This window comes from Mustelus asterias, unplaced genomic scaffold (assembly GCF_964213995.1).
Source record: "Mustelus asterias unplaced genomic scaffold, sMusAst1.hap1.1 HAP1_SCAFFOLD_3264, whole genome shotgun sequence".
Classification (NCBI taxonomy): Eukaryota; Metazoa; Chordata; class Chondrichthyes; order Carcharhiniformes; family Triakidae; genus Mustelus; species Mustelus asterias.
Genome location: NW_027593209.1, coordinates 2,076 through 27,235, shown reverse-complemented (window position 1 = coordinate 27,235; position 25,160 = coordinate 2,076). Strand labels below are relative to the sequence as shown.

At 52.2% G+C, this 25,160-nt stretch overlaps 1 protein-coding gene across 2 annotated transcripts; it reads left to right on the top strand.

The window, feature by feature from the left end:
* Window positions 1-232: 232 nt before the first annotated feature.
* On the top strand, window positions 233-23,674 carry LOC144490429 (uncharacterized). Of its 2 annotated transcripts, XM_078208171.1 has the most exons (8): window positions 233-314; window positions 3,430-3,542; window positions 6,235-6,383; window positions 13,147-13,362; window positions 15,960-16,166; window positions 18,133-18,348; window positions 22,383-22,563; window positions 22,676-23,674. In XM_078208171.1, exons 2-8 carry the CDS (start codon window positions 3,467-3,469, stop codon window positions 23,527-23,529), a joined length of 1,899 nt encoding a protein of 632 aa, XP_078064297.1. In that variant the 5' UTR covers window positions 233-314; window positions 3,430-3,466; the 3' UTR covers window positions 23,530-23,674. The 2 variants fall into 2 exon arrangements, with proteins under 2 accessions (XP_078064297.1, XP_078064298.1); XM_078208172.1 differs by lacking the exon at window positions 6,235-6,383.
* The last annotated feature ends 1,486 nt before the right edge of the window (window positions 23,675-25,160 follow it).

The following is a 25,160-nucleotide window of genomic DNA, read 5'->3' as shown; positions in this document are numbered from 1 at the left end:
AACCCACGCAGATAAGGGGAGAACATGCAAACTCCACACAGTCAACCAAGGCCGGAATCGAAACCAGGTCCCTGGGGCTGTGAGGCAGCAGCGCTAACCACTGTGCAAAGCGTGCCGAGTCAGCGACACCCACAACCATTGAACAAATGCAGTAAGATCCAGCCGTGTGCAAGGCAAAGGAGAGTTTTGATACTAATACTGTCTGTGTTTCCTTTCCTCCTCTCCCCACTCAGGACCAGAGACATAAAGTCACACTGAAGCGACACCGGTAGCCTTGTTTAGGACGGACCTTCTGGCTTTAGACCATTTTGCAGGTGAGTTGAGCTGACGCCGGGGTCCGCAGGGGCCCAGTGAAGGCCGCGTAGCCGTGGTAGGCGACGCAGTGAAAGGAGGGGGAGGCCTGGATTCAGGCAGCGCCTGCCGCCACCGCAGGACCTCCCGAAGCAGCCACTGGCCAACAAGAGGCATTCTGAAGGGCAGTCCCTGTTGAGGTGTGGGAAGTGCGGGCAGCCAACTAGCGCGCAACGAACTCCCACACAAACCCGTGACAGGATAACCCATTCGCTTCATGGTGTTGGTCGGGGGATGGGCGTTGGCTGGGGAGGACTTTCCGGTCTGCCTCCAGTTGCATCGTGGGATCTTTATCACCCTGCTGCGAGGGAGGGAGGGCGGGAGGTGTCCCTCGGTTTTGAAGTAACACCACCAAACTTTGATTTATTTGCAATAAATTTACCCATCTGCTTCAGGAACAAAGAACAGTACAGCACAGGAACAGGCCCTTCGGCCCTCCAAGCCTGCGCCAATCACGTTGTCCGATCTAGACCAACTGCTTATATCCCTCCATTCCCTTCTGCTCATGTGCCTATCCAGATAAGTTTTAAATGTGGCTAACAATACCGCCTCAACCCCCTCACTTGGCAGCGCATTCCAGGCCCCCACCACCCTCTGTGTAAAAAAACTTCCCCCGCACATCCCCACTGAACCTATCCCCACTGAACCTTTCCCCCCCTTATCTTGAACTTGTCCCCCTTGCAATTGTTATTTCTGCCCCTGGGGAAAAAGCTTCCAACTGTTCACCCTAACCATCCCCCTCATAATTTTATAAACCTCTATCGGGTCGCCCCTCAGCCTCCGACTTTCCAGGGAGAACAATGCCAGTTTATTCGATCTCTCCTCATAGCTAATACCCTCCATGCCAGGCAACACCCTGGTAAACCTTCTCTGCACTCTCTCTCCAAAGCCTCCACGTCCCTTCTGGTAGTGTGGTGACCAGAATTGGACACAGTATTCCAAATGTGGCCGAACCAATGTTTTGTACAACTGTAACATACTTCGCCAATTTTTATACTCAATGCCCCCCCGTCCAATGAAGGCAAGCACGCCACATGCTTTCTTCACCACCTTTTCCACCTGTGCTGCCACTTTTAAGGAGCTGTGGGCCTGTACTCCCAGATCCCTCTGTGTGTCTATACTCCTGATGGTTCTGCCATTTATTTTATAGCTCCCACCCGAATTGGATCTACCAAAACGCATCACCTCGTATTTGTCTGGATTAAATTCCATCTGCCATTTCTCCGCCCAGTTTTCCAGCCTATCTATATCCTGCTGTATTCTCTGACAATCTTCATCACGATCCGCAACTCCGTCAATCTTAGTATCATCATAACGCAGAAGGAAATCTGCGGTCCTTACCCGGTCTGGCGATGCCAAAGCAACGTGAAACATAGAAACATAGAAACCCTACAGTGCAGAAGGAGGCCATTCGGCCCATCGAGTCTGCACCGACCACAATCCCACCCAGGCCCTACCCCCACATATTTTTACCCGCTAATCCCTCTAACCTGCGCATCCCAGGACTCTAAGGGACAATTTTTAACCTGGCCAATCAACCTAACCCGCACATCTTTGTACTGTGGGAGGAAACCGGAGCACCCGGAGGAAACCCACGCAGACACGAGGAGAATGTGCAAACTCCACACAGACAGTGACCCGAGCCGGGAATCGAACCCGGGTTGACGTGGTTGACTCCTAACTGCCTCTCTGAAATGGCCGAACAAGACACTCAGTTCAAGGGCAACTTGGGGATGGGCAATAAATGCTGGCCCAGCCAGCGACGCCCGTGTTCCAAGAATTAATGAAAAAAATATATAGTTAGTAATAATCAGGTACTTCCCCATATGGTGTGTAAACCCTACGTACTGGTAATCTGGACACTTCCATCTTATATACCCCTGCAGGGCTCCTGGACTGGACAGCCTTGACTGTCTCAATCAGGGAGCTCATACTCTAACAGATCCGCCTCATAGAGGTTTACAGCATGGAAACAGGCCTTTCGGCCCAACCTGTCCATGCTGCCCTTTTTTATTTGCCACCATGTGGAGATGCCGGTGTTGGACTGGGGTGGGCACGGTAAGAAGTCTCACAACACCAAGTTAAAAATCCAACAGGTTTATTTGGAATCACGAGCTTTGGGAGCGCTGCTCCTTCATCAGGTGAGCGGAGAGGTGGATTCACAAACACGGCATATACAGACAGAGGCACAATCGCAAGATGATGGTTGGAATGCGAGTCTTTACAGGTAATCAGGTCTTTCCAGGTACAGACAGTGCGAGTGGAGAGAGGGATAATCACAGGTTAAAGAGGGGTGAATTGTCCAACCATTATCTTGCGATTGTGCCTCTGTCTGTATATGCCATGTTTGTGAATCTACCTCTCCGCTCACCTGATGAAGGAGCAGCGCCCCGAAAGCTCGTGCTACCAAATAAACCTGTTGGACTTTAACCTGGTGTTGTGAGACTTCTTAATATTTTTTTAACCACTAAGCTAGTCCCAATTGCCCGCGTTTGGCCCATATCCCTCTATACCCATCTTATCCATATAAATGCTTTTTAATTGTACCCGCCTCTCCTACTGCCTCTGGCAGCTCGTTCCAGACACTCACCACCCTCTGTGTGAAAAAATTACCCCTCTGGACACTTTTGTATCTCTCCCCTCTCACCTTAAACCTATGCCCTCTAGTTTTAGACAAGGTAGATAGTCAATATCTTTTCCCAAAGGTAGGGGAGAACGTGCAGACTCCGCACAGACAGTGATCCGAGCCGGGAATCGAACCCGGGTCCCTGGCGCCGTGAGTCAGCAGTGCTAACCCACTGCGCCACCCTCAGAATCTGTATAACGACATGAGTGAGAAAGGAATAGGAGAATATGCTGATGGGGCGAGCTGTGGCTCGTGGGGGGAGAGCAAACATTGCTGAGTTGGGCCGAATGGCCTGCTTCTGCGTTGGCAGTCCAACGTGGAAAGTCTTACGTGGCACCGCGGTTGTGTGGCGGTGCCAGCACTGCCGCCATGCCCCGGCGGGGCAGCTTGACGGTGACGGACCACCCACATCCCCCCCCCTCCCCAATCTTTTTTTTCTGTCGTTCCTGCAGTGGAATATCGGAATCTGTCAAATCTGGGTCTGGGACCATGAGCTCGGTTGCTGTGCTTACACCGGAGAGCTTTGCTGAGCATCGTAGCGGCTTGGGAGACCAGGAGACCAGAGGTAGGTGTTGCTAGATAAGAGACTGCGGTATGTCGCGGGTCTGAGATTCAGGTCGATGGCTGGGCCAAAGCTGTTATAATCCAGGTCAGAAACACCCAAGCTGTGTTGTGAGGACAGCCTAGATCATAAGTTTCCCACTTGTAGCATAAGATGTTTCCCTCCAGGCTTGGACAGGCTGAGTGAGTGGGCGAGGATATGGCAAATGGAGTATAATGTTGATAAATGCGAGGTTATACACTTTGGAGGAAATAATAACAAATGGGATTACTATCTCGATGGAAACAAATTAAAACATGCTACCGTGCAAAGGGACCTGGGGGTCCTTGTGCATGAGACGCAAAAGCCCAGTCTGCAGGTACAACAGGTGATCAAGAAGGCAAATGGGATGTTGGCCTATATCGCGAGGGGGATAGAGTATAAAAGCAGGGATGTCTTGATGCACCTGTACAGGGCATTGGTGAGGCCGCAGCTGGAATACTGTGTGCAGTATTGGTCCCTTTATATGAGGAAGGATATATTGGCATTGGAGGGAGTGCAGAGAAGGTTCACCAGGTTGATACCGGAGATGAGGGGTTTGGATTATGAGGAGAGGCTGAGGAGATTGGGTTTGTACTCGTTGGAGTTTAGAAGGATGAGGGGGGATCTTATGGAGACTTATAAGATAATGCGGGGGCTGGATAGGGTGGAGGCGGAGAGATTCTTTCCACTTAGTAAGGAAGTTAAAACTAGAGGACACAGCCTCAAAATAAAGGGGGGTCGGTTTAAGACAGAGTTGAGGAGGAACTTCTTCTCCCAGAGGGTGGTGAATCTCTGGAATTCTCTGCCCACTGAGGTGGTGGAGGCTACCTCGCTGAATATGTTTAAAGCGCGGATGGATGGATTCCTGATCGGTAAGGGAATTAAGGGTTATGGGGATCAGGCGGGTAAGTGGTACTGATCCACGTCAGATCAGCCATGATCTTATTGAATGGCGGGGCAGGCTCGAGGGGCTAGATGGCCTACTCCTGCTCCTATTTCTTATGTTCTTATGTTCTAAATGACCCACTAGGGAGCTTTTACCGAACTAAGTTTTTTAAAGAATATAGTGAACATGTACAGGAAGAAAATTAGCAAGAACTTTTGCCAAGAAGAAAACAAAAAACAACCATGATATTGTATCATAGAATCCCTACAGTGCAGAAGGAGGCCATTCAGCCCATCGCGTCTGCACCGACCTCAATCCCACCCAGGTTCTATTCCCATAACCCCACACATCTACCCTGCTAATCCTCCTGACACTAGGGTCAATTGGGCATGGCCAATCCACCTAACCTGCACATCTTTGGAGTGTGGGAGGAAACCGGAGCACCCGGAGGAAACCCACGCAGACACGGGGAGAACGTGCAAACTCCGCACAGAGAGTAACCCGAGGCTGGAATCGAACCCGGGTCTCTGCCGCTGTGAGACAGCAGTGCCAACCACTATGCAACTAAAAATACTGTTGCAGTGCCAATGTTCTTGGCACAGTGGGTTGGCGCTGCTGCCTCACAGCTCCAGGGACCTGGGTTCGATTCCCCGGCTCGGGTCACTGTCTGTGCGGAGTTTGCACGTCCTTCCCCCTCCCCTGTGTCTGCGTGGGTTTCTTCCGGGTGCTCCGGTTTCCTCCCACACTCCAAAGATGTGCGGGTTAGGTTGATTGGCCGTGCTACATTGCCCCTTCGTGTCCAGGGATGTGTAAATTAGAGGGATTAGCAGGGTAAATGTGTGGGGTTGGAGGGATAGGGCCTGGGGTTGGTGGGATTGTTGTCGTTGCAGGCTTGATGGGCTAAATGGCCTCCTTCTGCACTGTAGGGTTTCTGTGAGACCACATTTGGAATATTGTGTGCAGTTCTGGTCACCTCACTATAAGAAGGATGTGGAAGCGCTGGAAAGAGTGCAGAGGAGATTTACCAGGATGCTGCCTGGTTTGGAGGGTAGGTCTTATGAGGAAAGGTTGAGCGAGCTCGGGCTGTTCTCTCTGGAGCGGAGGAGGCTGAGGGGAGACTTAATAGAGGTTTATAAAATGATGAAGGGGATAGATAGAGTGAACGTTCAAAGACTATTTCCTCGGGTGGATGGAGCTATTACAAGGGGGCATAACTATAGGGTTCGTGGTGGGAGATACAGGAAGGATATCAGAGGTAGGTTCTTTACGCAGAGAGTGGTTGGGGTGTGGAATGGACTGCCTGCAGTGATAGTGGAGTCAGACACTTTAGGAACATTTAAGCGGTTATTGGATAGGCACATGGAGCACACCAGGATGATAGGGAGTGGGATAGCTTGATCTTGGTTTCAGATAAAGCTCGGCACAACATCGTGGGCCGAAGGGCCTGTTCTGTGCTGTACTGTTCTATGTTCTATGTGGTAAACACCATAGGTTTGGCACTGAAAATCAGTACACTCACATGATGCTGGATCTTGCAGCTTTGCAACCCCTCTTTGTGCATGGTGCGTTGAAAATGCGAAGGCCTTCCTACCTTTCAGCGTGCTTCAAAAGACAGAGGCACTCCTTGCCTCTAGTTACGAGCTAGCCAGCCACCATGAGAGACACAGAAGCACAGTGCTTTCCAGTCTGCTGCCCCAACAGCTTCGAACTATCCCTCTCCCTTGTACTCGCCGTACCCTATCGTCAATACTCAAGTATTTTGCCTTGTTGTTCCCTACGTGCTTGCAGGTGGAGTACATGAGGATGAAGCTTATATCCCCACTTACCTGGAGGCGTTCCCTCCCCTCCCTGAGAAGGGAGCGCCGGGGGACAAGTCCGGCGAACCAATTGGAGCATGGAGTAAAATCCGACCAATCAAATCCTCTGTAATCACCCAGGTATGCTGCGTACGCTCGCTTGTGGCAAAACTGACTCTGGCATCTGTTTAAGGAAGGCTTGTGCTTCAGTAACACCTTAACCAGCCTCGTCTGTACCACATTAACCAGCCTCGTCTGTACCACCTTAACCAGCCTCGTCTGTATCACCTTAACCAGCCTCGCCAGTACCACCTTAACTAGCCTCGCCAGTACCACCTTAACCAGCCTCATCTGTACCACCATAAACGGCCTCGCCTGTACCACCTTAAACTGCCTCGCCTGTACCACCTTAAACTGCCTCGCCTGTACCACCTTAACCTGCCTCGCCTGTACCACCTTAACCTGCCTCGCCTGTACCACCTTAAACTGCCTCGCCTGTACCACCTTAAACTGCCTCGCCTGTACCACCTTAACCAGCCTCGCCTGTACCACCTTAACCAGCCTCGTCTGTACCACCTTAACCAGCCTTGTCTGTACCACCTTAACCAGCCTCGTCCGTACCACCTTAACCAGCCTCGTCCGTACCACCTTAACCAGCCTCATCCGTACCACCTTAAACTGCCTCGCCTGTACCACCTTAACCAGCCTCGCCTGTACCACCTTAACCAGCCTCGCCTGTACCACCTTAACCAGCCTCGTCTGTACCACCTTAAACGGCCTCGCCTGTACCACCTTAAACTGCCTCGCCTGTACCACCTTAACCAGCCTCGTCTGTACCACCTTAACCAGCCTCGTCTGTACCACCTTAAACAGCCTCGCCTGTACCACCTTAAACTGCCTCGCCTGCACGACCTTAAACTGCCTCGTCTGTACCACCTTAAACTGCCTCATCTATACCACCTTAAACAGCCTCGTATGTACCACCTTAACCAGCCTCATCTGTACCACCTTAAACTGCCTCGTCTGTACCACCTTAACCAGCCTCGTCTGTACCACCTTAACCAGCCTCATCTGTACCACCTTAACCAGCCTCATCCGTACCACCTTAAACTGCCTCGCCTGTACCACCTTAACCAGCCTCGCCTGTACCACCTTAACCAGCCTCGCCTGTACCACCTTAACCAGCCTCGTCTGTACCACCTTAACCAGCCTCATCCGTGCCACCTTAACCAGCCTCGTCTGTACCACCTTAGCCAGCCTCGTCTGTACCACCTTAACCAGCCTCGTCTGTACCACCTTAACCAGCCTCATCTGTACCACCTTAAACAGCCTCGCCTGCACCACCTTAAACAGCCTCGTCTGTACCACCTTAACCAGCCTCGTCTGTACCACCTTAAACAGCCTCGTCTGTACCACCTTAACCAGCCTCGTCTGTACCACCTTAAACAGCCTCATCTGTACCACCTTAAACTGCCTCAGGATGGCCCCAGAGCATCCCCGAGCCAAAGGACTACTTTCTAAATTGGCGGGAAACGGAACAGCCAGCTTTACAGCATGGCCAATCCATCTAACCCACACATCTTTGGACACTAAGGGGCAATTTAGCATGGCCAATCCACCTAACCCACACATCTTTGGACACTAAGGGGCAATTTAGCATGGCCAATCTCCCTAATCTGTACATCTTTGGACACTAAGGGGCAATTTAGCATGGCCAATCCACCTAACCTGCACATCTTTGGACACTAATGGACAATTTAGCATGGCCAATTCCCCTAACCTGCACATCTTTGGGCACTGAGAGGCAATTTAGCCTGGCCAATCCGCCTAACCTACACATCTTTGGAGTGTGGGAGGAAACCCACGCAGACACGGGGAGAACGTGCAAACTCCACCCAGGCAGTGACCCAAGCCGGGAATCGAACCCGGGTCCCTGGCGCTGTGAGGCAGCAGTGCTAACCACTGTGCCACCGAGCCGCCCTTTCTTCCCTAAGCAGCATGAATGAACCAGTTGTGTTGTTACGATAATCCAACAGTTTCGCTTTACTTTCACAAGGAAGAGTTTTTTATTGGTAGATTTGTCCGTCACACTGGGATTTGAGCTGGATTATTATCCCTGATTCTGGTCGCCCTGCTATAGAAAGGGTGTTGTTAAACTGGAAAGGGTGCAAGAAAGATTTACAAGGATGTTACCGGAAGGTTCGAATTATTAGGAGAGGCAGGAGAGGCTGGATAGGCTGGGACCTTTTTTTCTCTGGAGCGTAGGAGGATGAGGGGGTGACCTTATAGAGGTCTGTAAAATCATGAGGGGCATAGATGGGGTGAATAGCCGAGCTCTTTTCCCCAGGGTAGGGGGTGTCCAAAACTAGAGGGCGTAGGTTAAAGGTGAGAGGGGAAAGAGACCCGAGGGGCAACTTTTTCACACAGTGGGTGGTGCGTGTATGGAATGAGCTGCCAGAGGAGCTGGTAGAGGCGGGTACAATGCCAACATTTGGACAGGGACATGGATAGAGAAAGGTTTAGAGGGATATGGACCAAACGCACATCTTTGGAGTTTGGGAGGAAACCTGGTTAGCATGGACAAACTGGGCCGAAGGGCCTGTTTCTGTGCTGTATATCTCTGTGACCCTATGACTTCACTGGCTGATGGGTCCATTCATTCCTTTGAAGAGAGGAGGACTGCTCTGGTACAGGGTTAAAAGCGGTTTTCTTTTGTTGAACAGATTAAGATGGTTGAAGCAAAGAAAAGCAAACTTGGAGACTGGTTCCTCGGCACGGTGGCACAGTGGTTAGCACTGCTGCTTCACAGCTCCAGGGTCCCAGGTTCGATTCCCAGCTCGGGTCACTGTCTGTGTGGAGTTTGCACATTCTCCTCGTGTCTGCGTGGGTTTCCTCCGGGAGCTCCGGTTTCCTCCCACAGTCCAAAGATGTGCGGGTTAGGTTGATTGGCCAGGTAAAAATTTGCCCCTTAGAGTCCTGAGATGCGTAGGTTAGAGGGATTAGCGGGTAAATATGTGGGGGTAGGGCCTGGGTGGGATTGTGGTTGGTGCAGACTCGATGGGCCGAATGGCCTCCTTCAGCACTGTAGGGTTTCTATGATCCTCAGCCAGACCCCGCACTGAACTGAAAAACTCTAAAATCCCAACTATATTTCAACCCTTATCTCGTTATTGGAAATGTTCTTCACACAGGCTGCCTCCGTCGAGAGAAACGATCCTTGCAGCTGCTGTTATGCTGTTGTTTGCCTGTATTGTGTACCCTTCAGGAATGCAGTCATTATTTAGCTAACCCATCATGCCTTCTGATTCTACATTGAGCCAAGCCGTTTACCGCATTCCCACAGTGCAGCAGAGGCCCCTCAACCCATTGAGTCCGCACTGACGCGTGAAAGGCCCTGACCTACCCACCGAACCCCACTTGCCAGCACTTGGCCCATAGCCCGGAATGTTACGCCATGCCAAGTACCCATCCGGGTACTTTTTAAAGGATGTGAGGCCTCCCGGCTCCACCACCCTCCCAGGCAGCGCATTCCAGACCCTCACCACCCTCTGAGTGAAAAAAGTTTTTCCTCAAATCCCCCCCCTAAACCTCCCACCCCCCCTCACTTTTAACTTGTGTCCCCTCGTAACTGACCCTTCAACTCAGGGGAACGGCTGCTCCTTATCCACCCTGTCCACGCCCCTCATAATCTTGTACACCTCGATCAGGTCGCCCCCTCAGTCTTCTCTGCTCCAGAGAAAACAACCCAAGCCAGCTACAAGTTAAAGTAAAGTTTAAAGTTCATTTATTAGTCACAAGTAAGGCTTCCAATGAAGTTACTGTGAAATTCCCCTAGTCGCCACTCTCCGGCGCCTGTTCGGGTAACACTGAGGTAGAATTTAGCACGGCCAATGCACCCTAACCAGCACGTCTTTCGGACTGTGGGAGGAAACCGGAGCACCCGGAGGAAACCCACACAGACACGGGGGGAGAATGTGCAGACTCCGCACAGGCAGTGACCCCCAAGCCAGGAATCGAACCCGGGTCCCTGGCGCTGTGAGGCAGCAGTGCTAACCCACTGTGCCCCCGTGCTGCCGGGAATCGAACCCGGGTCCCTGGCGCTGTGAGGCAGCAGTGCTAACCCACTGTGCCCCCGTGCTGCCGGGAATCGAACCCGGGGTCCCTGGCGCTGTGAGGCAGCAGCGCTAACCCACTGTGCCCCCGTGCTGCCGGGAATCGAACCCGGGTCCCTGGCGCTGTGAGGCAGCAGTGCTAACCCACTGTGCCCCCGTGCTGCCGGGAATCGAACCCGGGGTCCCTGGCGCTGTGAGGCAGCAGCGCTAACCCACTGTGCCCCCGTGCTGCCGGGAATCGAACCCGGGTCCCTGGCGCTGTGAGGCAGCAGTGCTAACCCACTGTACCACCGTGCTGCCGGGAATCGAACCCGGGTCCCTGGCGCTGTGAGGCAGCAGCGCTAACCCACTGTGCCCCCGTGCTGCCGGGAATCGAACCCGGGTCCCTGGCGCTGTGAGGCAGCAGTGCTAACCCGCTGTGCCCCCGTGCCATCCATGTCAATCAAAAATCCCTCTTGACTCCATCTCCAGTATATTCAATGACCCTCCCAATCTCCAGTGCTCTCCAGGGTGGGGAGAGATTTCCTCACACCTGTGCCCCTCGGAAGACATTCCTCCATCTTAAATGGGAGGTCATAGAATCCTACAGTGCAGAAGGAGGCCATTTGGCCCATCGAACCTGCGCCAGCCACACTCCCACCCAGGCCCTGTTCCCATAACCCCACGCATTTACCCTAGCTAATCCCCCTGACACTAAGGGGCAATTTAGCATGGCCAATCCACCTAACCCGCACATCTTTGGACACTAAGGGGCAATTTAGCATGGCCAATCCACCTAACCCGCACATCTTTGGATACTAAGGGACAATTTAGCATGGCCAATCCACCTAACCCGCACATCTTTGGATACTAAGGGACAATTTAGCATGGCCAATCCACCCTAACCTGCACATCTTTGGACTGTGGGAGGGGAATAGGGATAGCCCAGGTAATTACCGACCGGTGAGTCTAACCTCAGTGGTTGGTAAACTGATGTAGAAGATCCTGAGGGACAGGATATATGAGCATTTAGAGAGGTTTAGTATGCTCAAGAATACTCAGCATGGCTTTGTCAAGGGCAGATCGTGCCTTACGAGCCTGGTGGAGTTCTTCGAAAATGTGACGAAACACATTGACGAAGGGAAGGCGGTAGATGTGGTTTATATGGATTTTAGCAAGGCGTTCGATAAGGTCCCCCATGCAAGGCTTCTAGAAAAAGTGAGAGGGCATGGGATCCAAGGGGCTGCTGCCCTGTGGATCAAGAACTGGCTTGCCCAAAGGAGGCAGAGAGTGGGTATAGATGGGTCTTTTTCTAAATGGAGGTCGGTCACCAGTGGTGTGCCCCAGGGATCTGTTCTGGGGCCCTTGCTGTTTGTCATTTTCATAAATGACCTGGATGAGGAAGTGGAGGGATGGGTTGGTAAGTTTGCCGACGACACGAAGGTTGGTGGGGTTGTGGATAGTCTGGAGGGATGTCAGAAGTTACAGAGGGACATAGATAGGATGCAAGACTGGGCGGACAAGTGGCAGATAGACTTCAACCCAGATAAATGCGTCGTGGTCCATTTTGGCAGGTCAAATGGGATGAAGGAGTACAATATAAAGGGAAAGACTCTTAGTACTGTCGGGGATCAGAAGGACCTTGGGGTCCGGGTCCATAGGACTCTAAAATCGGTCCCGCAGGTGGAGGAGGTGGTTAAGAAGGCGTATGGTGTGCTGGCATTTATCAATCGAGGGATTGCGTGTAGGAGTCCGGGGATAATGATGCAGTTATATAAGACCCTCGTCAGACCCCACTTGGAGTACTGTGCTCAGTTCTGGTCGCCTCACTATAGGAAGGATGTGGAAAAGATTGAAAGGGTGCAGAGGAGATTTACAAGGATGTTGCCTGGATTGAGTGGCATGCCTTATGAGGATAGGCTGAGGGAGCTCGGTCTTTTCTCCTTGGAGAGACGTAGGATGAGAGGAGACCTAATAGAGGTGTATAAGATGTTGAGAGGCATAGATCGGGTGGACTCTCAGAGGCTTTTTCCCAGGGTGGAAATGTCTGCTACGAGAGGACACAGGTTTAAGGTGCTGGGGGGTAGGTACAGGGGAGATGTTAGGGGTAAGTTTTTCACACAGAGGGTGGTGGGCGAGTGGAATCGGCTGCCGTCAGTGGTGGTGGAGGCGAACTCAATAGGGTCTTTTAAGAGACTCCTGGATGAGTACATGGAGCTTAATAGGATGGAGGGTTATAGGTAGGTCTAAAAGGTAGGGATATGTCGGCACGACTTGTGGGGCCGAAGGGCCTGTTTGTGCTGTAGTTTTTCTATGTTCTATGTTCTAAACCGGAGCACCCGGAGGAAACCCACGCAGACACGGGGAGAACGTGTAGACTCCACACAGACAGTAGTCCAAGCCCATGAATTGAACCTGGGTCCCTGGCGCTGTGAGGCAGCAGTGCCAACCACTGTGCCACTATTAGTTAACCCCCTACAATCTGGCATTTAACTATAATTGTGTACAGTGAGTAATCTCACAACACCAGGTTAAAGTCGAACAGGTTTATTTGGTAACACGAGCTTTCGAAGCGTTGCCCCTTCACCAGGATAAACCTGGTGTTGTGAGACTATTTACTGTGCCCACCCCAGTCCAAAGTCGGCAACTCTACTTTATCATCGTGGAGAGGCAGAGATAGCTCAAAATGAAGTCTTTGCGTAGAGGGAAGCAAAGAGGGCGAAGCGTACACAGGATCTCTCAGCGGCGCTCTGAGAGGACGGGTGTGACAGTTGGGCTATCCGTCTCTCTCTCTCTTTGTCTCCTCCACCCAGGTGTTCCACGTCCCTCTGGAAGAGCGCAGGTACAAGGACAACAGTCAGTTTGGCGAAGGTGAGGAGGCCAAGGTGTGCCTGGACATCATGCAGAAGACGGGAGCCCACATTGAGCTGTCCCTGGCCAAGGACCAGGGCCTGTCCATCATGGTGACCGGCAAGCTGGATTCTGTCATGAAGGCACGGAAGGAAATCGTGGCTCGGCTCCAGACCCAGGTCAGCTGTCAGGCTTAACACGCCCGCCGATGTTTGGTGCCGTGGTGGTTACCCCCCTCCTCCATTTTGATTTGATTTGATTTATTGTTGTCACATGTATTGGGATACAGTGAAAAGTATTGTTTCTTGCGCGCTGTACAGACAGAGCATACAGTTCATAGAGTACATGGGGGAGAAGGATTTGATTTATTCTTGTCACATATATCGGGATACAGTGAAAAGTATTGTTTCTTGCGCGCTATACAAAGCACACTGTTCATAGAGTACATAGGGGAGAAGGATTTGATTTATTATTGTCACATGTATTGGGAGACAGTGAAAAGTATTGTTTCTTGCGCGCTATACAGACAAAGCATACCGTTCATAGAGTACATAGGGGAGAAGGATTTGATTTATTATTGTCACATGTATTGGGATACAGTGAAAAGTATTGTTTCTTGCGCGCTATACAGACAAAGCATACCATTCATAGAGTACATAGGGGAGATGGATTTGATTTATTCTTGTCACGTGTATTGGGATACAGTGAAAAGTATTGTTTCTTGCGCGCTATACAAACAAAGCATACCGTTCATAGAGAAGGAAAGGAGAGGGTGCAGAATGTAGTGTTACAGTCATAGCTAGGGTGTAGAGAAAGATCAACTTAATGCGAGGTCGGTCCATTCAAAAGTCTGACAGCAGCAGGGAAGAAGCTGTTCTTGAGTCGGTCGGTACATGTCCTCAGACTTTTGTATCTTTTTCCCGACGGAAGAAGTTGGAAGAGAGAATGTCCGGGGTGCGTGGGGTCCTTGATTCTGCTGGCTGCTTTTCCCGAGGCAGCGGGAAGTGTAGACAGAGTCAATGGATGGGAGGCTGGTTTGAGTGATGGACTGGCCTCATCCTCATGATCAGTAGTAGATGCCTTGCACAGTGATTGCCTCACATTCCACTGTCCTGTGGTGACTCTCCTCTCTCCTCTTTTTTGTTATTCCTTCATGGGGCATGGACATCACTGGCTGGGCCCTGCATTTATTGCCCATCCCTAGTTGCCCTTGAACCGAGTGTCTCGCTCGGCCCTTTTAGAGGGCAGTTGAGAGTCAACCACATTGGCTGTGGCTCTGGAGTCACATGTAGGCCAGACCGGGGTAAGGACGGCAGATTTCCTTCCCTCAAGGAACCAGATGGGTTTTTCCGACAATGGGTCATCAGTAGATTCTTAATTCCAGATATTTTTTAAAATTTAATTCAAATTCCACCATCTGCCGTGGCGAGATTCGAACCCGGGTCCCCAGACGTGAGCTGAGTTTCTGGATTAATAGTCTAGCGGTAATACCACTGGGCCATCTTGCAGGGATTCCAGCACAGATTCAGCAGGGAGATGTCAAGACACAAAGGCTAGACAAGCGTTGTGTTCCCTTGAGTGCACTATGGAATCCCAACAGTGCACAAAGAGGCCATTCAACCCATTAAGTCTGCATCGACTCTCTGAAAGAGCATGTTACCCAGGCCCCACCTTCCCCAATCCACCTAACCTGCACATCTGAAGGGCCAATTTTGCATGACCAATCCACTTAATCTGTGCATCTTTAAACACTAAGGGGCAATTTAGCATGGCCAATCCACCTAACCCGCACATCATTGGATCCGAAGGGCCAATTTTGCATGGCCAATCCACCTAACCTGCACATCTTTGGACACTAAGGGGCAATTTATCATGGCCAATCCACCTAACCTGCACATCTTTGGACACTAAGGGGCAATTTAGCATGGCCAATCCACCTAACCTGCACATCTTTGGACACTAAGGGGCAATTTATCATGGCCAATCCACCTAACCTGCACATCTTTGGACACTAAGGGGCAATTTACCATGGCCAATCCACCTAACTTGCACATCTTTGGACACTAAGGAGCAATTTAGCATGGCCAATCCACCTACCCTGCACATCTTTGGACACTAAGGGCCAATTTTGCATGGCCAATCCACCTAACCTGCACATCTTTGGACACAAAGGAGCAATTTAGCATGGCCAATCCACCTACCCTGCACATCTTTGGACACAAAGGAGCAACTTAACATGGCCAATCCACCTAATCTGCACATCTTTGGACTGCAGGAAGAAACCGGAGCACCCGGAGGAAACGCGCGCAGACACAGCGACAATGTCCCGAGTCTGGAATCGAGTCCGGGGCCCCTCGCTAAATGTGACATTTTGCTCTCTGTCATGTACGGTTGGGCCAGAGCTGGTGTATCGGATTATCTCAAAGCCGCAAGCTAAGCTGGACTGGTGCCCATTTCCAATTCCTGTGCAAAGTCCTGTTGGCACAAATTCTGGCCCATTTTGTATGTTAAGTTCTTGTTGAATCTGCGTTTAGCATGGAAATCCCGTATGTAAACGGTTGCCTGTCACGGTGTAGTTGCACTCTCTGGCCACTAGGTGATTTATTTTGCGGAACTTGCTTGTTGTCCGTCACGGGATAAGTTACAGACATGAACGCACTCGTGGGGACCATGGGTTCCACAGATAGGTCAACCGATTGGCAAATGTTCTGCGTGGCGCTTGTGTTTGTGACCTTTGCGGCGTCCCTGGTTTGACCGGGCTCTTTAACTCCCTCAGGCTTCAGCTACCGTCACCATCCCGAAGGAACACCATCGCTTTGTCATCGGCAAGAACGGAGAGAAGCTGCAGGAGCTCGAGTTGAAGACGGCGACAAAAATCAACATCCCCCGCCCTGACGACCCCAGCAACCAGATTAAAATCACCGGGACGAAGGAAGGCATCGAGAAGTCTCGACACGAGATCCTGCTAATCTCTGCTGAACAGGTACGGCCGCTCGCCCTTCCCCGCAGTGCAGAGGGAGGCCATTCAGCCCATCGAGCCTGCACCGATATCAGTCCCACCCAGGCCCTATCTCTGTAACCCCATATATTGACCCTGCTGATCCCCCTGACACTAAGGGGCAATTTAGCATGGCCAATCCACCTAACCTGCACATCTTTGGACACTAAGGGGCAATTTAGCACGGCCAATCCACCTAACCCGCACATCTTTGGACACTAAGGGGCAATTTAGCATGGCCAATCCACACCTAACCTGCACATCTTTGGACACTAAGGGGCAATTTAGCATGGCCAATCCACCTAACCCGCACATCTTTGGACACTAAGGGGCAATTTAGCATGGCCAATCCACCTAACCTGCACATCTTTGGACACTAAGGGGCAATTTAGCATGGCCAATCCACCTAACCTGCACATCTTTGGACACTAAGGGGCAATTTAGCATGGCCAATCCACACCTAACCTGCACATCTTTGGACACTAAGGGGCAATTTAACATGGCCAATCCACCTAACCTGCACATCTTTGGACACTAAGGGGCAATTTAACATGGCTGATCCACCTAACCTATACATCTTTGGACACTAAGGGGCAATTTAACATGGCCAATCCACCTAACCTGCACATCATTGGACACTAAGGAGCAATTTAGCATGGCCAAAGACCGTCTTCAACTCGGGCTTCAGTGTCCAAAGATGTGCAGGTTAATTGGATCGGCCATGCTAAATTGCCCATTAGTGCCAGGGGGCCTAGCTGGGGTAAATGCATGTGGTTATGGGGATAGGGCCTGGGTGGGATAGTGGTCGGTGCAGACTTGATGGGCCGAATGGCCTCCTCCTGTACTGTAGGGATTCTACAACATACCGTTCATAGAGTACATAGGGGAGAAGGATTTGATTTAATTTATTATTGTCACATATATTGGGATGCAGTGAAAAGTATTGTTTCTTGCGCGCTATACAGACAAAGCATACCGTTCATAGAGGACATAGAGGAGAACGAAAGGAGAGGGTGCAGAATGTAGCGTTACAGTCATAGCTAGGGTGTAGAGAAAGATCAACTTAACATATGGTAGGTCCATTCAAAAGTCTGACGGCAGCAGGGAAGAAGGAGGGATACAAACGATTGGTCTAGTTGGACCAAGGAGCGGCACAGGCTTGGAGGGCCGAAGGGCCTGTTTCCTGTGCTGTACTGTTCTTTGTTCTTTGTTCTTGAGTCGGTTGGTATGTGACCTCAGACTTTTGTATCTTTTTCCCGACGGAAGAAGGTGGAAGAGAGAATGTCCGGGGTGCGTGGGGTCCTTAATTATGCTGGCTGCTTTTCCCGAGGCAGCGGGAAGTGTAGACAGAGTCAATAGATGGGAGGCTGGTTTGCGTGATGGGACTGGGCTACGTTCATGACCCTTTGTAGTTTCTTGCGGTCTTGGGCAGAGCAGGAGCCAGATCTAGCTGTGATACCATTGGGACACATTCCCTGGGTGAAGTGTATCTGATCACTGCGCTCCCGGAAGGAATGACTGGATTTTGATTCCTGATCGACACTTGCGGGTAGGGGAGAAGTAGGGGAGGTGATGGCCGAGTGGTATTATCGCTAGATAATTAATCCAGAAACTCAGCTAAAGTTCTGGGGACCCGGGTTCGAATCCCGCCATGGCAGCTGGTGGAATTTGAATTCAATAAAAAATATCTGGAATTAAGAATCTACTGATGACCCATTGTCGGAAAAACCCATCTGGTTCCTTTAGGGAAGGAAATCTGCCGTCCTTACCCCGGTCTGGCCTACATGTGATTCCAGAGCAACAGCCAATGTGGTTGACTCTCAACTGCCCTCCAAGGGCAACTAGGGATGGGCAATAAATGTTAGCCCAGCCAGCGACGCCCATGTCCCAGGAATGAATAAAACAAGTTTGGTCTGATTGCTGTAACTCCTGTTTCCTGCTCTGGCCCCAGGATAAGCGGGCTGTCGAGAGGATGAACCTGGAGAAGGCCTTCCACCCCTTCATCGCTGGGGCTTACAACAAAGTGGTTCAGGAGATCATGCAGGAAACTGGAGCTCGGATCAACATCCCTCCTCCCAGCATCAACAAGGACGAGATCTTCATTTCCGGCGAGAAGGACCCCGTGGCTCAGGCAAGAAACCGCATCAGGAAGATTTACGAGGAGAAGGTTAGAGACACCTTACTTTCTACCCTGTCTTCGCGCGTCCGACCAATCTCTCTCTCTATAGCCAGTGGAAATGTGGGGTTCCTCAACCCAACTCCGCCTTAGCGTGTCTGAGCGATCTCTCTATAGCCAGTGGAAATGTGGGCCTACTCACATCCAACTCCCTTAGTTAATGAATGCTGCTCCTCCCTCCATCCCCCTAATTTAACTCTCCCACTCCCTCGACTAAATATGTAGCGCACTCCCACCTCGGTTAAACCCTGTCACTCTCAACTTACCCTCCATCACTCTCCCTCACACTCCCTCAGTTAACTCCGTCACTCTCCCTCACTCACTCCCTCAGTGAATGCTGTCACTCTCTCCCACGCCCACTCCCTCATTTAACTCTTCCACCCTTGGTTAAATGTATAGCGTATATAGAAGGGGAGGTGATGATGACCTTGTGGTATTATCGCGAGACTATTAACCCAGAAACTCAGCTATTGTTGTGGGGGACCCGGGTTCGAATCCCGCCACGGCAGATGGTGGAATTTGAATTCAATAAAAAAATATCTGGAATTAAGAATCTACTGATGACCCGTTGTCGGAAAATCCCATCTGGTTCCTTTAGGGAAGGAAATCTGCCGTCCTTACCCGGTCTGGCCTACATGTGACTCCAGAGCCCCAGCCAATGTAGTTGACTCTCAACCGCCCTCCAAAGGCAACTAGGGATGGGCAATAAATGCTGGCCCAGCCAGCGACGCCCGTGTCCCACGAATGAATAAACTCTCCCGCCTCAGTTAAACCTGTCACTCTCTCCCCTTACCCTCCCTCTGTTAACTCTGTCACTCTCCCTCCCTCACTCCCAATATAAACACTCACACTCCCTCACAAACTCGCTCAGTTAATGCTGACCCCTTCCCTCCCTCCCTCACTCCATCAATAATTGCTGTCACTCACTCCCTCACACCCTCAATTAACGCTATCACTCCCTCACTCCCTCAGTTAACGCTGTCCCTCACTCCCTCACTCACTCTCCCTCACTCCCTCAATTAATGCTGTCACTCTCCCTCACTCCCTCACTCACTCTCCCTCACTCCCTCAATTAACGCTATCACTCACTCACTCCCTCAGTTAACGCTGTCCCTCACTCCCTCACTCACTCTCCCTCACTCCCTCAATTAATGCTGTCACTCTCCCTCACTCCCTCACTCCCTCCCTCCCTCCCTCCCTCACTCCCTCAGTTAATGCTCTCACTCTCCCTCACTCCCTCACTCCATCCCTCCCTCCCTCCCTCCCTCACTCCCTCACTCCCTCCCTCACTCCCTCCCTCCCTCCCTCACTCACTCCCTCCCTCCCTCCCTCCCTCCCTCACTCACTCACTCACTCACTCTCTCACTCCCTCAGTTAATACTTTCACTCTCCCTCACTCCCTCAGTTAATTCTCTCACTCTCCCTCACTCCCTCAATTAATGCTATCCCTCACTCCCTCACTCCCTCCCTCTCTGACTCCCTCAATTAATGCTGTCACTCCCTCACTCCCTCAGTTAATGCTCTCTCTCTCCCTCACTCCCTCCCTCACTCCCTCAGTTAATGCTCTCCCTCACTCCCTCAGTTAATGCTCTCTCTCTCCCTCACTCCCTCAGTTAATGCTCTCTCTCTCTCCCTCACTCCCTCCCTCCCTCACTCCCTCAGTTAATGCTCTCTCTCACTCCCTCAGTTAATGCTATCACTCTCCCTCACTCCTTCCCTCCCACAGTTAACTCTATCACTCCCTCCCTCAGTTAACACTCACCCCCTCGCTCACTCCCTCGCTCACTCCCTCCCTCGCTCACTCCCTCCCTCACTCTCTCACTCCCTCAGTTAATGCTCTCTCACTCCCTCCCTCCCTCACTCTCTCACTCCCTCAGTTAATGCTCTCTCACTCCCTCACTCCCCCCCTCCCTCCCTCACTCCCTCAGTTAATGCTCTCTCTCACTCCCTCAGTTAATGCTATCACTCTCCCTCACTCCTTCCCTCCCACAGTTAACTCTATCACTCCCTCCCTCAGTTAACACTCACTCCCTCACTCACTCCCTACCTCAGTTAACTCTATCACTCCCTCCCTCAGTTAACACTCCCTCACTCCCTCCCTCACTCCCTCACTCCCTCCCTCCCTCCCTCCGTCGGTTGATGCAGTAGCTGGCCACCAGCTACTGGGAGGGAGTTAGGATCGGAGTAACGGTTGCTCTATAACCAGGCCTTGCCAGTGGCACTGAGCTGGATTTAATTTGGTTGACGGGAAATGATTGTCTGGAATGCCGTTACGGAGGAGAGTTAAACCTCCCTCACAGATTGGATGAAGCAGTGCCTGTTTTGTGATGTTGTTGGCAGCATTTAGATTTGATGCCCTCTGTAGCTTTACAAAGACCCCAGCGCGCACTCAGCGCTCTCCACGTTGGGGAGCAGCTGAGGGAAGGTGGGCCTCGTATCGTCCTGGGCGAGCCCACCACTTAAACACAGTAAGAAGTTTAACAACACCAGGTTAAAGCCCAACAGGTTTATTTGGTAGCAAAAGCCACACAAGCTTTTGCTACCAAATAAACCTGTTGGACTTTAACCTGGTGTTGTTAAACTTCTTACTGTGTTTACCCCAGTCCAACACCGGCACCTCCATATCATGACCACCACTTAAAGGCAACCAGTAGCCGTTAAGGGGGCGCTGCATTAAGGAGGAGACATCTCCATAAAGTGGCCCCTGTGGAGGTGGGAGGGCCCTTTGTCGAGTGAATCTGAATTATGATGGATTGAAGACTTTTGATTTGATTTGATTTATTATTGTCACATGTATTGGGACACAGTGAAAAGTATTGTTTCTTGCGCGCTATACAGACAAAGCATACCGTTCATAGAGTACAGAGGGGAGAAGGATTTGATTTATTATTGTCACGTGTATTGGGATGCAGTGAAAAGTATTGTTTCTTGCGCACTGTACAGACAAAGCATACCGTTCATAGAGAAGGAAAGGAGAGGGTGCAGAATGTAGTGTTACAGTCATAGCTAGGGTGTAGAGAAAGATCAACTTAATGCGAGGTAGGTCCATTCAAAAGTCTGACAGCAGCAGGGAAGAAGCTGTTCTTGAGTCGGTCGGTGCGTGACCTCAGACTTTTGTGTCTATTTCCCGATGGAAGAAGGTGGAAGAGAGAATGTCTGGGGTGCGTGGGGGGGTCCTTAATTATGCTGGCTGCTTTTCCCCGAGGCAGCGGGAAGTGTAGACAGAGTCAATGGATGGGAGGCTGGTTTGCGTGATGGATTGGGCTACATTCACAACCCTTTGTAGTTCCTTGCGGTCTTGGGCAGAGCAGGAGCCCAGACCAAGCTGTGATACAACCAGAAAGAATGCTTTCTATGGGGCATCTGTAAAAGTTGGTGAGCCTCGTAGCTGACATGCCAAATTTCCTTAGTCTTCTGAGAAAGTAGAGGCGTTGATGGGGCTTTCTTAACTATAGTGTCGACGTGGGGGGACCAGGACAGGTTGTTGGTGATCTGGACACCTAAAAAATCTGAAGCTCTCGACCCTTTCTACTTCGAACCCGTTGATGTAGACAGGGGCATGTTCTCCTTTACGCTTCCTGAATGGCTGAATATGGGAGATGTGTGGAGGCCCCGGTATAAGTTGTGGAGTGAGGGGAGGCCTCCTGAAGCGGCAGTAAGGTGGGTGGGTAGGGCGGGGAGTCAGGAGGCCCTCGGGAGAGAGATATGAAACAATAACAATGAAGGTTGTTGCCAGGTGTTTTGCTCCAAGAACACGGACGCAGCGCAGGAAGGCGTTGAATAATCTAACCCAAGTTGTCAAGGTGAGTGAGTTTAATCTTCAGATGACCTTAACGTAGCTGATACGCTACTAGTTCCATCCTCTGCTCAGCTAACCGACCACGTTCCGTCAATCAATGCTTAACCCTTCAGCTAAATGGTTAATCTCGCCCTCGGCACGGTTGCGAGCCTCAAACGCACAGCTCTTGGACATCGCCAGCTGTTTACCCGTCCGCCGACTGACGCCGCGTCCCTCTGTGTTGCAGGAGGAGGTGGTGCGTAGCGGGGGGCGGCAGAAGGAGCGAACCGGACGAGGACGAGGAAGAGGACGCGCCCGTTTGCGAGCTTTACTGTCTGGTGAGGAGGCAATCGTGGGAAGGGGCACCGCTGCAAAGGCGGCCACGGGGGACCCTGGAGGGATCGATGATGGCGGGACCGAGGAAGAAGGTATCTGCGCACCTTACCCCACCCCCCCACTTCCCTCATCCCGCGACCTGCTTTGCCTCCGATGGCGATGCGCTCACCCGCCTCACCCGCCCTTATCCCTTTCTCATTTCAGCATCCCAAGACCTGGAAGCACCCCCCCGCTCCGAGGAGGAGGAAGTCAAAGCGGGAAGCAGGAGCGGAGCCCCGTCGCCCCTCGAGCTTCCGGACGCGGCCAACCAGTCGGCGAGCGACCCCCCGCCCGTTGCGGAGCCAGAGGCGGCACCCACGTGCCACGGGACGTCGGCGGCAAGCGGGCGGGAGCCGGGGCGGAGAGAGGGGGTGGCGCCCAGCTGGAGGGCGGGGCCGGGCACTGGCTCCGCCACCCGGGAGCCAGAAGAGGAGGACCGGGCCTACGAGGAGAGGCTGACGGGTGCCCACGACCGAGTGCTGGGTGCCCTGCACCGCCTGCCCGAGAGTCTGAGCACCGTGACCAGGAGCGTGGAGGAGTCCAACTCCCGACTGGCGCAGAGCTTCAGGGAGAGCTCCAGGCTGGTCCTCGCCGGCGTGGAGCGGGTGGCCACCTCCCTAGGCCCCGCCGCCACGGAGCGCCTGATAGCCGACCTCACGGCAGCCGTCGCGGCGCAGACCGCGTCCATTGCCAGCCTGGGCGCCGCCGTGGAGGCGCAGACCGCCGCCCTGCGGGTCCAGACAGCCGCCATCGCGGCCCTGGACGCCACCGTCCACGGGGGATTCCAGGGCGTGGCGGCGGGCGCCCAGCGCGCCGTCCGGCAGATCGGCGAGGCGCCAGCCCGGGAGAGTAGCAGTGGCGTCAGGGGCAACTGCGCCGGGGCCCCTGCCTCTGGGTCGGTGCCCTCGATGCCCGTCGAGCTGACAACCCAGGCCCTCGATGCTGGCCCTTCAAAGCCCAAAGACATCCGGGGTGGCCCAGCAAGAGGTTCCGAGGCCTCCCCGTCTGGAGACCAGTAGCTCTCCGCCTCTGCAGAAGCACTCTCGTAGGAACAGTACGACAGGCAAAGAAACATAGGCGACAGGTTCGGAGGGTGGTTAGATGATCACACTGTGCATTATTTATTCAGCATATTTATAAAATTGGACTGGAACGATGTACTTCCCTCGATGTGCTTGTGTTTGTCAGTAGCGTGACTGAATCAGTCAATGAATGAGGGCAAGGAAGAAGGACGGGACTGGTGGTACATGGCGGGGTGGCAGGGGGTGGCAGGGGGGTGGGGGGGGGGTGGTGAAGGATGTTGTTGAAGGTAGGGCACAGTGGGTTAGCGCTGCTGCCTCACAGCGCCAGGAAACCCGGGTTCGATTCCCGGCTCGGGTCACTGTCTGTGCGGAGTCTGCACATTCTCCCCATGTCTCCGGGTGCTCCAGTTTCCTCCCACAGTCCAAAGATGTGTAGGTTAGTTGGATTGGCCATGCTAAATTCTCCCTTAGTGTCCAAAGATGTGCAGGTTAGGTGGATTGGCCATGCTAAATTGCCCCTTAGTGTCCAAAGATGTGCAGGTTAGGTGGATTGGCCATGCTAAATTGCCCCTTAGTGTCCAAAGATGTGCAGATTAGGAGGATTGGCCATGCTAAATTGCCCCTTAGTGTCCAAAGATGTGCGGGTTAGGTGGATTGGCCATGCTAAATTGCCCCTTAGTGTCCAAAGATGTGCAGGTTAGGTGGATTGGCCATGCTAAATTGCCCCTTAGTGTCCAAAGATGTGCGGGTTAGGTGGATTGGCCATGCTAAATTGCTCCTTAATGTCAGGGGGCTAACAGGGTAAGTATCATGGGATCCCTACAGTGCAGAAGGAGGCCATTTGGCCCATCAAGTCTGCACCGACCACTAACCCACTCAGGCCCTATCCCCATAATCCCATGTATTTACCCTCGCTAGTCCCCCCAACACTAAAGGGCAATTTAGCATGGCCAATCCACCTAACCCGCACATCTTCGGACACTAAGGGGCAGTTTAGCACGGCCAATCCACCTAACCTACACATCTTTGGACACTAAGGGGCAATTTAGCATGGCCAATCCACCTAACCCGCACATCTTTGGACACTAAGGGGCAATTTAGCATGGCCAATCCACCTAACTCGCACATCTTTGGACACTAAGGAGCAATTTAGCATGGCCAATCCCCCTAACCCGCACATCTTTGGACACTAAGGGGCAATTTAGCATGGCCAATCCACCTAACCCGCACATCTTTGGACACTAAGGGGCAATTTAGCATGGCCAATCCACCTAACCCGCACATCTTTAGACACTAAGGGGCAATTTAGCATGGCCAATCCACCTAACCTGCACATCTTTGGACTGTGGGAGGAAACTGGGGCACCCGGAGGAAACCCACGCAGACACGGGGAGAATGTGCAGACTCCGCACAGACAGCGACCCGAGGCCGGGGATCGAACCCGGGTCCCTGGCGCTGTGAGGCAGCAGTGCTTGCCAGCGAGCCGGTTAATGGGGAAAGGGATTGTGGTCGGTGCAGGCTCGATGGGCCGAATGGCCTCTTTCTGCACTGTCGGGATTCTATGCAATCTGTTCACTGGGCAGAAAGGGGCTGGCCATGTTGTAGACTTCCTTCCTCTCCCTTTTCCT

Coding starts and splice junctions, on each gene's coding strand:
- LOC144490429 (XM_078208171.1), top strand. CDS start 3,467: ATGAGCTCGGTTGCTGTGCTTACACCGGAGAGCTTTGCTGAGCATCGT. Junction 16,167..18,132: donor TGCTAATCTCTGCTGAACAG/GTACGGCCGCTC, acceptor CTCTGGCCCCAG/GATAAGCGGGCTGTCGAGAG. Junction 18,349..22,382: donor GGAAGATTTACGAGGAGAAG/GTTAGAGACACC, acceptor TCTGTGTTGCAG/GAGGAGGTGGTGCGTAGCGG.